The sequence below is a fragment of the Oncorhynchus kisutch genome, linkage group LG8 (genome assembly GCF_002021735.2).
Source record: "Oncorhynchus kisutch isolate 150728-3 linkage group LG8, Okis_V2, whole genome shotgun sequence".
Lineage (NCBI taxonomy): Eukaryota > Metazoa > Chordata > Actinopteri > Salmoniformes > Salmonidae > Oncorhynchus > Oncorhynchus kisutch.
This window is the reverse complement of record NC_034181.2, coordinates 6463452-6473364: the sequence shown is the minus strand read 5'-3', so window position 1 is coordinate 6473364 and position 9913 is coordinate 6463452. Positions and strand designations below refer to the sequence as shown.

At 43.1% G+C, this 9913-nt stretch overlaps 2 protein-coding genes and 1 long non-coding RNA gene across 3 annotated transcripts; 1 reads left to right on the top strand and 2 right to left on the bottom strand.

The window, feature by feature from the left end:
* Window positions 1-339: 339 nt before the first annotated feature.
* Window positions 340-3766, top strand: LOC109895184 (uncharacterized). The gene is made up of 3 exons (XR_002255957.2): window positions 340-649; window positions 874-939; window positions 3516-3766. It is a non-coding gene; the product is annotated as an uncharacterized LOC109895184 (long non-coding RNA).
* A 75-nt stretch (window positions 3767-3841) lies between these two features.
* On the bottom strand, window positions 3842-5374 carry gpx8 (glutathione peroxidase 8 (putative)). Its single transcript, XM_020488836.2, has 3 exons — window positions 5104-5374; window positions 4700-4961; window positions 3842-4425 (listed from the first exon to the last, which is right to left on the bottom strand). Exons 1-3 carry the CDS (start codon window positions 5323-5325, stop codon window positions 4262-4264), a joined length of 648 nt encoding a protein of 215 aa, XP_020344425.1. The 5' UTR covers window positions 5326-5374; the 3' UTR covers window positions 3842-4261.
* Window positions 5375-6534: 1160 nt separating this feature from the next.
* On the bottom strand, window positions 6535-8850 carry LOC116374780 (GATA zinc finger domain-containing protein 14-like). Its single transcript, XM_031829486.1, has one exon. The coding sequence runs from the start codon at window positions 8848-8850 to the stop codon at window positions 6535-6537; it is 2316 nt and encodes a 771-aa protein (XP_031685346.1).
* Window positions 8851-9913: the final 1063 nt, after the last annotated feature.

Below are 9913 nucleotides of genomic sequence, written 5' to 3'. Positions count from 1 at the left end.
TCGCTCTGGCTATCTACTCCGATTTCAGAGCACTCTCGTCTTCTGAGTGTAACAGAGCGCAGAATAACTGATGAATTTACGGACGCTCAACACCAGTTAAATATGGCCGGTGTCAGTAAACGTTGGCACAAAAAAAGGCGTGTTTAAATTGTTGCCAGCGGGACAGTTACAGTCACCAACGCTCTAGATAACATGAAAACAGCCCAAAAACAGCCTGGCGGGCGTAAAATTGTCAGTATGAGGTGTTCTCTTATTAAAAATAAATAAAAGGTGTTCTCTAATTTGTGTCTGGAAATAGCTAGCCAGTTAACGGGTGATTGACTGCTGTTGTGAGGTTAGAAAACGTCAGTGTGCGTCTCTGAACGCTCTGAATTTACCGAACGCCCAGAGCGCACTCTGAACACATCGCACATCATTGCTGCGTTTGGCTCTGTTGCTTCTTTAGGTCACTGTGGTAGTTCTTGTCAGTCTCCAGGGCAACCAGGACGCGTTTACTGAGGGGATCCTGCTAGTGACTGAGAAACACGTTTCTGTCCACCAATGGCCAGCCGGGGAACAGGCTTCCCGCTCCATCAACCGCCCCTGCGCGTATTTGTACGAGGCACAGAGAACAGGCACAGGTGCACATTCAGCCACAGTGAATTGAAGGGTAACAAGTGACTACTACCAGACAGTAAAGTTTTCACCTGAATTATTTCAGTTATATGGACTTGAAGTTAAATAGATATTCTAATTGTAAAGTTAATACCGAGGACAGTTGTGTGTTGTTGTGGTCTAATACCCGTCGTCGAATTCACCTGTTGCTGTTGTAGTGTTGTTGTCTAATACCGTCAGCAATAAGGTCATGTAAACTAATGTCTTTCTGACTGGCAGGATAACATCACGAGGAGATTGCTGGGGGATTTCAGGACGAAGAGGAGACATTGCTCCAGCCAGAGGGTAAGGAGGTGTTATCAACATTGTACACATTCCCATTTAAAGCAACGACCTGGGGAATAGTTACAGGGGAGAGGAGGGTTAGTAGGCAGTGTAATGTAACATGTGATTGGTTAGTAGGCAGTGTAATGTAACATGTGATTGGTTAGTAAGCAGTGTAATGTAACATGTGATTGGTTAGTAAGCAGTGTAATGTAACATGTGATTGGTTAGTAGGCAGTGTAATGTAACATGTGATTGGTTAGTAGGCAGTGTAATGTAGCATGTGATTGGTTAGTAGGCAGTGTAACTGTAGCATGTGATTGGTTAGTAGGCAGTGTAATGTAGCATGTGATTGGTTAGTAGGCAGTGTAATGTAGCATGTGATTGGTTAGTAGGCAGTGTAATGTAGCATGTGATTGGTTAGTAGACAGTGTAATGTAACATGTGATTGGTTAGTAAGCAGTAATGTAACATGTGATTGGTTAGTAAGCAGTGTAACTGTAGCATGTGATTGGTTAGTAGACAGTGTAATGTAACATGTGATTGGTTAGTAAGCAGTAATGTAACATGTGATTGGTTAGTAAGCAGTGTAACTGTAGCATGTGATTGGTTAGTAGGCAGTGTAATGTAACATGTGATTGGTTAGTAGGCAGTGTAATGTAACATGTGATTGGTTAGTAGACAGTGTAATGTAGCATGTGATTGGTTAGTAGGCAGTGTAATGTAGCATGTGATTGGTTAGTAGGCAGTGTAATGTAACATGTGATTGGTTAGTAGACAGTGTAATGTAACATGTGATTAGTTAGTAGGCAGTGTAATGTAACATGTGATTGGTTAGTAGGCAGTGTAATGTTAACTGACTGTTATCTGATTCGTCAGCTCACGCTACAGCTGCCCTCTAAACTCTCACCTGAAACTCCGCCTCCACCTGGGTGTGAACTCTGCATGCAGGGGTTTTCTCCATCCCTGCACTACCACACCTGATCCTATTACTCCGCTGTTCCTTGTGACATTGATTAGCTCAGGGATGGGCAACTCCAGTCCTCAGGGGCCTGATTGGTGTCACACTTTTGCCCCACACATAAATAATCAACTAATCATGATGTTCAGTTAATCAACTGAGGACTGGATTTGCCATCTTTGGGTTATCTGAATTAGGTGTTAGAGCTGAATTAGGTGTTAGAGCAGAGCTGAATTAGGTGTTAGAGCAGAGCTGAATTAGGTGTTAGAGCAGAGCTGAATTAGGTGTTAGAGCAGGGCTGAATTAGGTGTTAGAGCAGGGCTGAATTAGGTGTTAGAGCAGGGCTGAATTAGGTGTTAGGACTGAATTAGGTGTTAGAGCAGGGCTGAATTAGGTGTTAGAGCAGATCTGAATTAGGTGTTCGGCTGAATTAGGTGTTAGAGCAAGGCTGAATTAGGTGTTAGAGCAGGGCTGAATTAGGTGTTAGAGCAGGGCTGAATTAGGTATTAGGGCAGGGCTGAATTAGGTGTTAGAGCAAGGCTGAATTAGGTGTTAGAGCAAGGCTGAATTAGGTGTTAGAGCAAGGCTGAATTAGGTGTTAGAGCAGGGCTGAATTAGGTGTTAGAGCAGGGCTGAATTAGGTGTTAGAGCAGATCTGAATTAGGTGTTTGAGCTGAATTAGGTGTTAGAGCAGGGCTGAATTAGGTGTTAGAGAAAGGCTGACTTAGGTGTTAGAGCAGGGCTGAATTAGGTGTTAGAGCAGGGCTGAATTAGGTGTTAGAGCCGGGCTGAATTCGGTGTTAGAGCAGGGCTGAATTCGGTGTTAGAGCAGAGCTGAATTAGGTGTTAGAGCAGGGCTGAATTAGGTGTTAGAGCAGGGCTGAATTAGGTGTTAGATCAGGGCTGAATTAGGTGTTAGATCAGGGCTGAATTAGGTGTTAGAGCAAGGCTGAATTAGGTGTTAGAGCAGGGCTGAATTAGGTGTTAGAGCAGGGCTGAATTAGGTGTTAGAGCAGATCTGAATTAGGTGTTAGAGCTGAATTAGGTGTTAGAGCTGAATTAGGTGTCAGAGCAGATCTGAATTAGGTGTCAGAGCAGATCTGAATTAGGTGTTAGAGCAGGGCTGAATTAGGTGTTAGAGCAGATCTGAATTAGGTGTTAGAGCTGAATTAGGTGTTAGAGCAGGGCTGAATTAGGTGTTAGAGCAGATCTGAATTAGGTGTTAGAGCAGGACTGAATTAGGTGTTAGAGCAGGGCTGAAAGAAGGAAACACATGCACCTGCTACGTTAGGCTAGGCTGCCCATTCCCTCTCCTCTGTTCTGATTGGGCGGCTGGGAGGCAGTGTCTCGTTAGCTGATTGGTCTGTTTTATCAGTTTACCTGCTGCTGCCCTCTAGCTGTCCATGTAAACCGTCACTGGGGTTGAAATGAAACGGTACACTCATCAATTTCCCTCATTAGGATCAACAAAGTACTGCTACCAAGTGTTGAGTCCACACAGACCATCTGAGAAAAATCGAGACTCATCAACTGGTTCAAATATTGTCAGTTGAATTCAGATTTTTTTAAATCTTGGAACCACAGAGGTTGTCCGATTTTGTTATTATTATTTTTTCTTCTCCTTCACTTTTCTCAGGTGGTCTGTGTGGACTCGGCTTTGTTTCCATCATGCGTCACGATGAGGCAGTGCTGTGTTAGCTGACTGTTCTCACTTCAGCTGTTACATACTTCCATGTCACCACACGTGACTGACTACCTGACCACGATGGAATAAGATAAATTAATTAATTTACATTGCATAAACGTTTCAGAGTCTATTCCTTCTATAAAATCAACTCATTCAAGTGTCATCTGAATATTTGAAATCCAACCTTTGTAAACATTTATCTATAAATCCAATAGTGGTAGAGATGTTATACGTTACATTATTTTTCTACATTACTGTAAACGTGGATTAACATGTGTAAAGAACAGTCTTTTAATCTGAAAATTACAAAACAAGTAACAACCTGCTTTAAATCAGACATATCTATGTTACACATAATAGTGGTTCTTTGAGGGGATTATACTGGTTTAACAAGCCATGGTGGTTGTCAGGGAATTCACTATGGACCTGGTGGTTGTCAGGAAATGTCAGTGTCACCCTCTTAGTGGCACAACACACACACCCTTTAATCTCTTATTGCAATAGTCATCATCTTCAGTCTTCATCTTCAGAAAAATAATGGCAAATCCTTTCCCATACCACAAGGCACTAGCCCTAAAGTCACCACTCAGCACCGAACAACAGAGTTGACTTTGTATCTTAATTAATACCTCATAACCTTTAATTCTTACTCTGAAACTATCAGAGGTGTCCTTATTCCACTCCTCGCCATCCCGTCAGAGCTCTGTCCTTTTCTTTAGAATAATCTGACGCACCATGGTTATGGCCTCCTGACGAATGCTGTCGACTGGCTCCTCTGCCTTCCAGAACCTCACCACCTGGCCTTCAGGGTTCACCAGGAACTTCCAGAAGTTCCACTTCGGAACCTTCTTCACAGAATCTGTATGGTGAATGGAAACAAATGGTTACTAGGCCCAACGTCTTTGTTGTGTTGTGTGCCAATGTGCCATAATAACTGCAATTCCTCCCACACCCACATTTCCCATGAAAAATATTATCTTGAATATAATATTTTACTATTTTAAAAACGTTAGACTAAATATAGGCATGTATGGCTAGGCTTGGTTAAACTACCCTTCGTTTTTCTTGTCCTTAGAAATAGCATAAACTGTCTTTATTAAATATCAGACTTATAATAAGCCTACTGTGCTTACCTGTTATGAATTTGAAGGCTGGCTCCGCCTCCGACCCCATGATTTTGACCTTACTGAAGATGGTGAAGGTGACGCCATAGGTGTTCTTGGCGTAGGCCTCGATGTCCCGGCTGGCCCCCATCTCGGTCTCCCCGAACTGGCCGCAGGGAAAAGCCAGGACGTTGAAATGGGACGTACCCAATTCCCGGTGCAGCTCCTGCAGAGAGCGATAGTTCATCTCAGTGTGTTCGCTGAAGCTCGCCACGTTGACAACCAGAGACGCCTGTGCCAGGGGGGAAATATATATATATATATATCGGGGAATTGTAAACATGCTACATCTCAGAAACAAGTTATCAACCTTATAGATAAACTCACTGACTTTTGCAGTAGACAGGGTTAGAGTTTTGCTGATGTGGACTTACTTTGCCTCGGTATCTCTCCAAAGAAACGCTTCTCCCTTTGGCGTCCTTCACCTCAAAAGAATAGAAATCTTGCGGCTTCCGGGACTTGGAGATTTTGAGAAAACTATGTAGCATTAATAAACATCCCATGCACACCGTCATACTCAGTAGAACCCTGACCATTCGGGCTCTCGGGTTTAAGGGCTTGGTCGGGTAGCCCCCCAAAACCTCCAGCGCCTCCATCTTGGAGGGGGAATAAGGAAGGTTTGGGGCGGGGGAAGGAGTTTGGGAACGGGGGTTGAATCTGGTTGGGCGGCGGGAACATAGTGGATTTCACGATTGAGGAGGTCTCTTCCGTTTTAGGGATCAGATTTCTGTAAGGGAATTCCGTGTTTTTGGGGCGATTTAGCAGCACTTTAATCTCATCATCTAATTTTATCTGAGATTTTACAGCCATTCCAGATATGATTCGTTTTTTAAGACCTGTAATCATTATTAAAAAGAACATTTAAAAAAAGAACATGGAGAGTCAGGCAGGCAAATCTGGAAATGTTTACTTTAGTCTAACCTACTTTTTTTTAAAAGTGAAAATTATGTAAAAATAGGCCGATAATTTATCCAATGGCTTTCAGTTAATAAGTCATCTTTTATCAGACATTATTCTAATGTTAAGTAAATCGTTTTTTCTGTTTTTCTTTAAACAAGAATTGAGGCATCTTGATCATCTCACAAGCTCTTTTAAATCGGATGGTGAGCAGGAGGCTGAGCGCAGAGCAGACTTTAGCCAATATCCCCGTAGCCACCAGATGGCGCCATTCTCCCTGCCTGGAATTCCACGTTCTGCCAGAGACTGTCTGTATTCACCGCAAGAAGAGAGCACAGAGACACTCTTCAAGGCTTGAGTGAATGAATCAATAAATACTGTAATATCCAATAGGGGAAATTGCATTGCAATGTAAATACTACTAAGGCAAATAAGTTTACACACCTTCAAATTCACACACTATTGGTCAGGTGCAAAACGGCCAAATCTATTGTACACCCAAAAGACTGTAAAGGTATACAAACACCCATGATGCAAGCTGATGGTGTGACCTTTCTCTGTCAGACACAGTGGTGGAGGCCGGACTGTCACACAGGTAATATGACACCTGTCATAAGATTAACCACCTACAGGAGGAATGTGCCTAAACAGGTCTGTCCGTACACACACACACACGCGCATCACAACACACCACACCAAAACTCTTGATTGGCGTTAAAAGTTCTAAAATTGTCCTCCTGAAAATATATGCACTCGTTGGACTGTAAGTCTCAATAATTGTTTGTGTTGGTGGACGTGTTGTTGTTGGACTGGGTTTGATCTGATTCTAGAGAACAGGGCATGTTGTTGGACTGGGTTTGATCTGATTCTAGAGAACAGGACATGTTGTTGGACTGGGTATGATCTGATTATAGAGAACAGGACATGTTGTTGTTGGACTGGGTTTGATCTGATTCTAGAGAACAGGGCATGTTATTGGACTGGGTATGGTCTGATTCTAGAGAACAGGGCATGTTGTTGGACTGGGTATGATCTGATTCTAGAGAACAGGGCATGTTGTTGTTGGACTGGGTTTGATCTGATTCTAGAGAACAGGGCATGTTGTTGTTGGACTGGGTATGATCTGATTCTAGAGAACAGGGCATGTTGTTGTTGGACTGGGTTTGATCTGATTCTAGAGAACAGGGCATGTTGTTGTTGGACTGGGTATGATCTGATTCTAGAGAACAGGGCATGTTGTTGGACTGGGTATGGTCTGATTCTAGACAACAGGACATGTTGTTGTTGGACTGGGTATGATCTGATTCTAGAGAACAGGGCATGTTGTTGGACTGGGTATGGTCTGATTCTAGAGAACAGGACATGTTGTTGTTGGACTGGGTTTGATCTGATTCTAGAGAACAGGGCATGTTGTTGGACTGGGTATGGTCTGATTCTAGAGAATAGGACATGTTGTTGTTGGACTGGGTATGATCTGATTCTAGAGAACAGGGCATGTTGTTGGACTGGGTTTGATCTGATTCTAGAGAACAGGACATGTTGTTGGACTGGGTTTGATCTGATTCTAGAGAACAGGACATGTTGTTGTTGTTGGACTGGGTTTGATCTGATTCTAGAGAACAGGACATGTTGTTGTTGGACTGGGTTTGATCTGATTCTAGAGAACAGGACATGTTGTTGTTGGACTGGGTTTGATCTGATTCTAGAGAACAGGGCATGTTGTTGTTGGACTGGGTTTGATCTGATTCTAGAGAACAGGACATGTTGTTGTTGTTGGACTGGGTATGGTCTGATTCTAGAGAACAGGACATGTTGTTGTTAGACTGGGTATGATCTGATTCTAGAGAACAGGACATGTTGTTGGACTGGGTATGGTCTGATTCTAGAGAACAGGACATGTTGTTGTTGGACTGGGTATGGTCTGATTCTAGAGAAGAGGACATGTTGTTGTTGGACTGGGTATGGTCTGATTCTAGAGAACAGGACATGTTGTTGTTGGACTGGGTATGATCTGATTCTAGAGAACAGGGCATGTTGTTGGACTGGGTATGGTCTGATTCTAGAGAACAGGGCATGTTGTTGGACTGGGTTTGATCTGATTCTAGAGAACAGGACATGTTGTTGGACTGGGTATGGTCTGATTCTAGAGAACAGGACATGTTGTTGTTGGACTGGGTATGGTCTGATTCTAGAGAAGAGGACATGTTGTTGTTGGACTGGGTATGGTCTGATTCTAGAGAACAGGGCATGTTGTTGGACTGGGTTTGATCTGATTCTAGAGAACAGGACATGTTGTTGGACTGGGTTTGATCTGATTCTAGAGAACAGGACATGTTGTTGTTGTTGGACTGGGTTTGATCTGATTCTAGAGAACAGGACATGTTGTTGTTGGACTGGGTTTGATCTGATTCTAGAGAGCAGGACATGTTGTTGTTGGACTGGGTTTGATCTGATTCTAGAGAACAGGGCATGTTGTTGTTGGACTGGGTTTGATCTGATTCTAGAGAACAGGACATGTTGTTGTTGTTGGACTGGGTATGGTCTGATTCTAGAGAACAGGACATGTTGTTGTTAGACTGGGTATGATCTGATTCTAGAGAACAGGACATGTTGTTGGACTGGGTATGGTCTGATTCTAGAGAACAGGACATGTTGTTGTTGGACTGGGTATGGTCTGATTCTAGAGAAGAGGACATGTTGTTGTTGGACTGGGTATGGTCTGATTCTAGAGAACAGGACATGTTGTTGTTGGACTGGGTTTGATCTGATTCTAGAGAACAGGGCCTGTTGTTGTTGGACTGGGTATGATCTGATTCTAGAGAACAGGGCATGTTGTTGGACTGGGTATGGTCTGATTCTAGAGAACAGGGCATGTTGTTGGACTGGGTTTGATCTGATTCTAGAGAACAGGACATGTTGTTGGACTGGGTATGGTCTGATTCTAGAGAACAGGACATGTTGTTGTTGGACTGGGTATGGTCTGATTCTAGAGAAGAGGACATGTTGTTGTTGGACTGGGTATGGTCTGATTCTAGAGAACAGGGCATGTTGTTGTTGGACTGGGTATGGTCTGATTCTAGAGAACAGGGCATGTTGTTGGACTGGGTTTGATCTGATTCTAGAGAACAGGACATGTTGTTGGACTGGGTTTGATCTGATTCTAGAGAACAGGACATGTTGTTGTTGTTGGACTGGCTTTGATCTGATTCTAGAGAACAGGACATGTTGTTGTTGGACTGGGTTTGATCTGATTCTAGAGATCAGGGCATGTTGTTGGACTGGGTTTGATCTGATTCTAGAGAACAGGACATGTTGTTGTTGTTGGACTGGGTATAGTCTGATTCTAGAGAACAGGACATGTTGTTGTTGGACTGGGTATGATCTGATTCTAGAGAACAGGACATGTTGTTGTTGGACTGGGTATGGTCTGATTCTAGAGAAGAGGACATGTTGTTGTTGGACTGGGTATGGTCTGATTCTAGAGAACAGGACATGTTGTTGTTGGACTGGGTATGGTCTGATTCTAGAGAAGAGGACATGTTGTTGTTGTTGGACTGGCTTTGATCTGATTCTAGAGAACAGGACATGTTGTTGTTGGACTGGGTTTGATCTGATTCTAGAGAACAGGACATGTTGTTGTTGGACTGGGTTTGATCTGATTCTAGAGATCAGGGCATGTTGTTGGACTGGGTTTGATCTGATTCTAGAGAACAGGACATGTTGTTGTTGTTGGACTGGGTATAGTCTGATTCTAGAGAACAGGACATGTTGTTGTTGGACTGGGTATGATCTGATTCTAGAGAACAGGACATGTTGTTGGACTGGGTATGGTCTGATTCTAGAGAACAGGACATGTTGTTGTTGGACTGGGTATGGTCTGATTCTAGAGAAGAGGACATGTTGTTGTTGGACTGGGTATGGTCTGATTCTAGAGAACAGGACATGTTGTTGTTGGACTGGGTATGGTCTGATTCTAGAGAAGAGGACATGTTGTTGTTGGACTGGGACAACTGATATGTTTCACTTCTATTTACTACTATCTATGGGTTGACTGTGTATCTGTAGGTTGACTGTGTATCTATGGGTTGACTGTAGATCTATGGGTTGACTGTATATCTATGGGTTGAATGTGTATCTATGGGTTGACTGTGTTTCTATGGGTTGACTGTATATCTATGGGTTGACTGTATATCTATGGGTTGACTGTGTATCTATGGGTTGACTGTATATCTATGGGTTGACTGTGTATCTATGGGTTGACTGTGTGTCTATGGGTTGACTGTGTGT

Excerpts from the sequence above, each read along its gene's own strand:
- gpx8 (XM_020488836.2), bottom strand. The coding sequence starts at position 5,325 with ATGGAGGCGCTGGAGGTTTTGGGGGGCTACCCGACCAAGCCCTTAAAC. Across the intron at positions 4,962-5,103 it reads TGGAGAGATACCGAGGCAAA|GCGTCTCTGGTTGTCAACGT; the intron begins GTAAGTCCACAT and ends CCCCTGGCACAG. Across the intron at positions 4,426-4,699 it reads AGCCTTCAAATTCATAACAG|ATTCTGTGAAGAAGGTTCCG; the intron begins GTAAGCACAGTA and ends TTCACCATACAG.
- LOC116374780 (XM_031829486.1), bottom strand. The coding sequence starts at position 8,850 with ATGTCCTGTTCTCTAGAATCAGATCAAAGCCAGTCCAACAACAACAAC.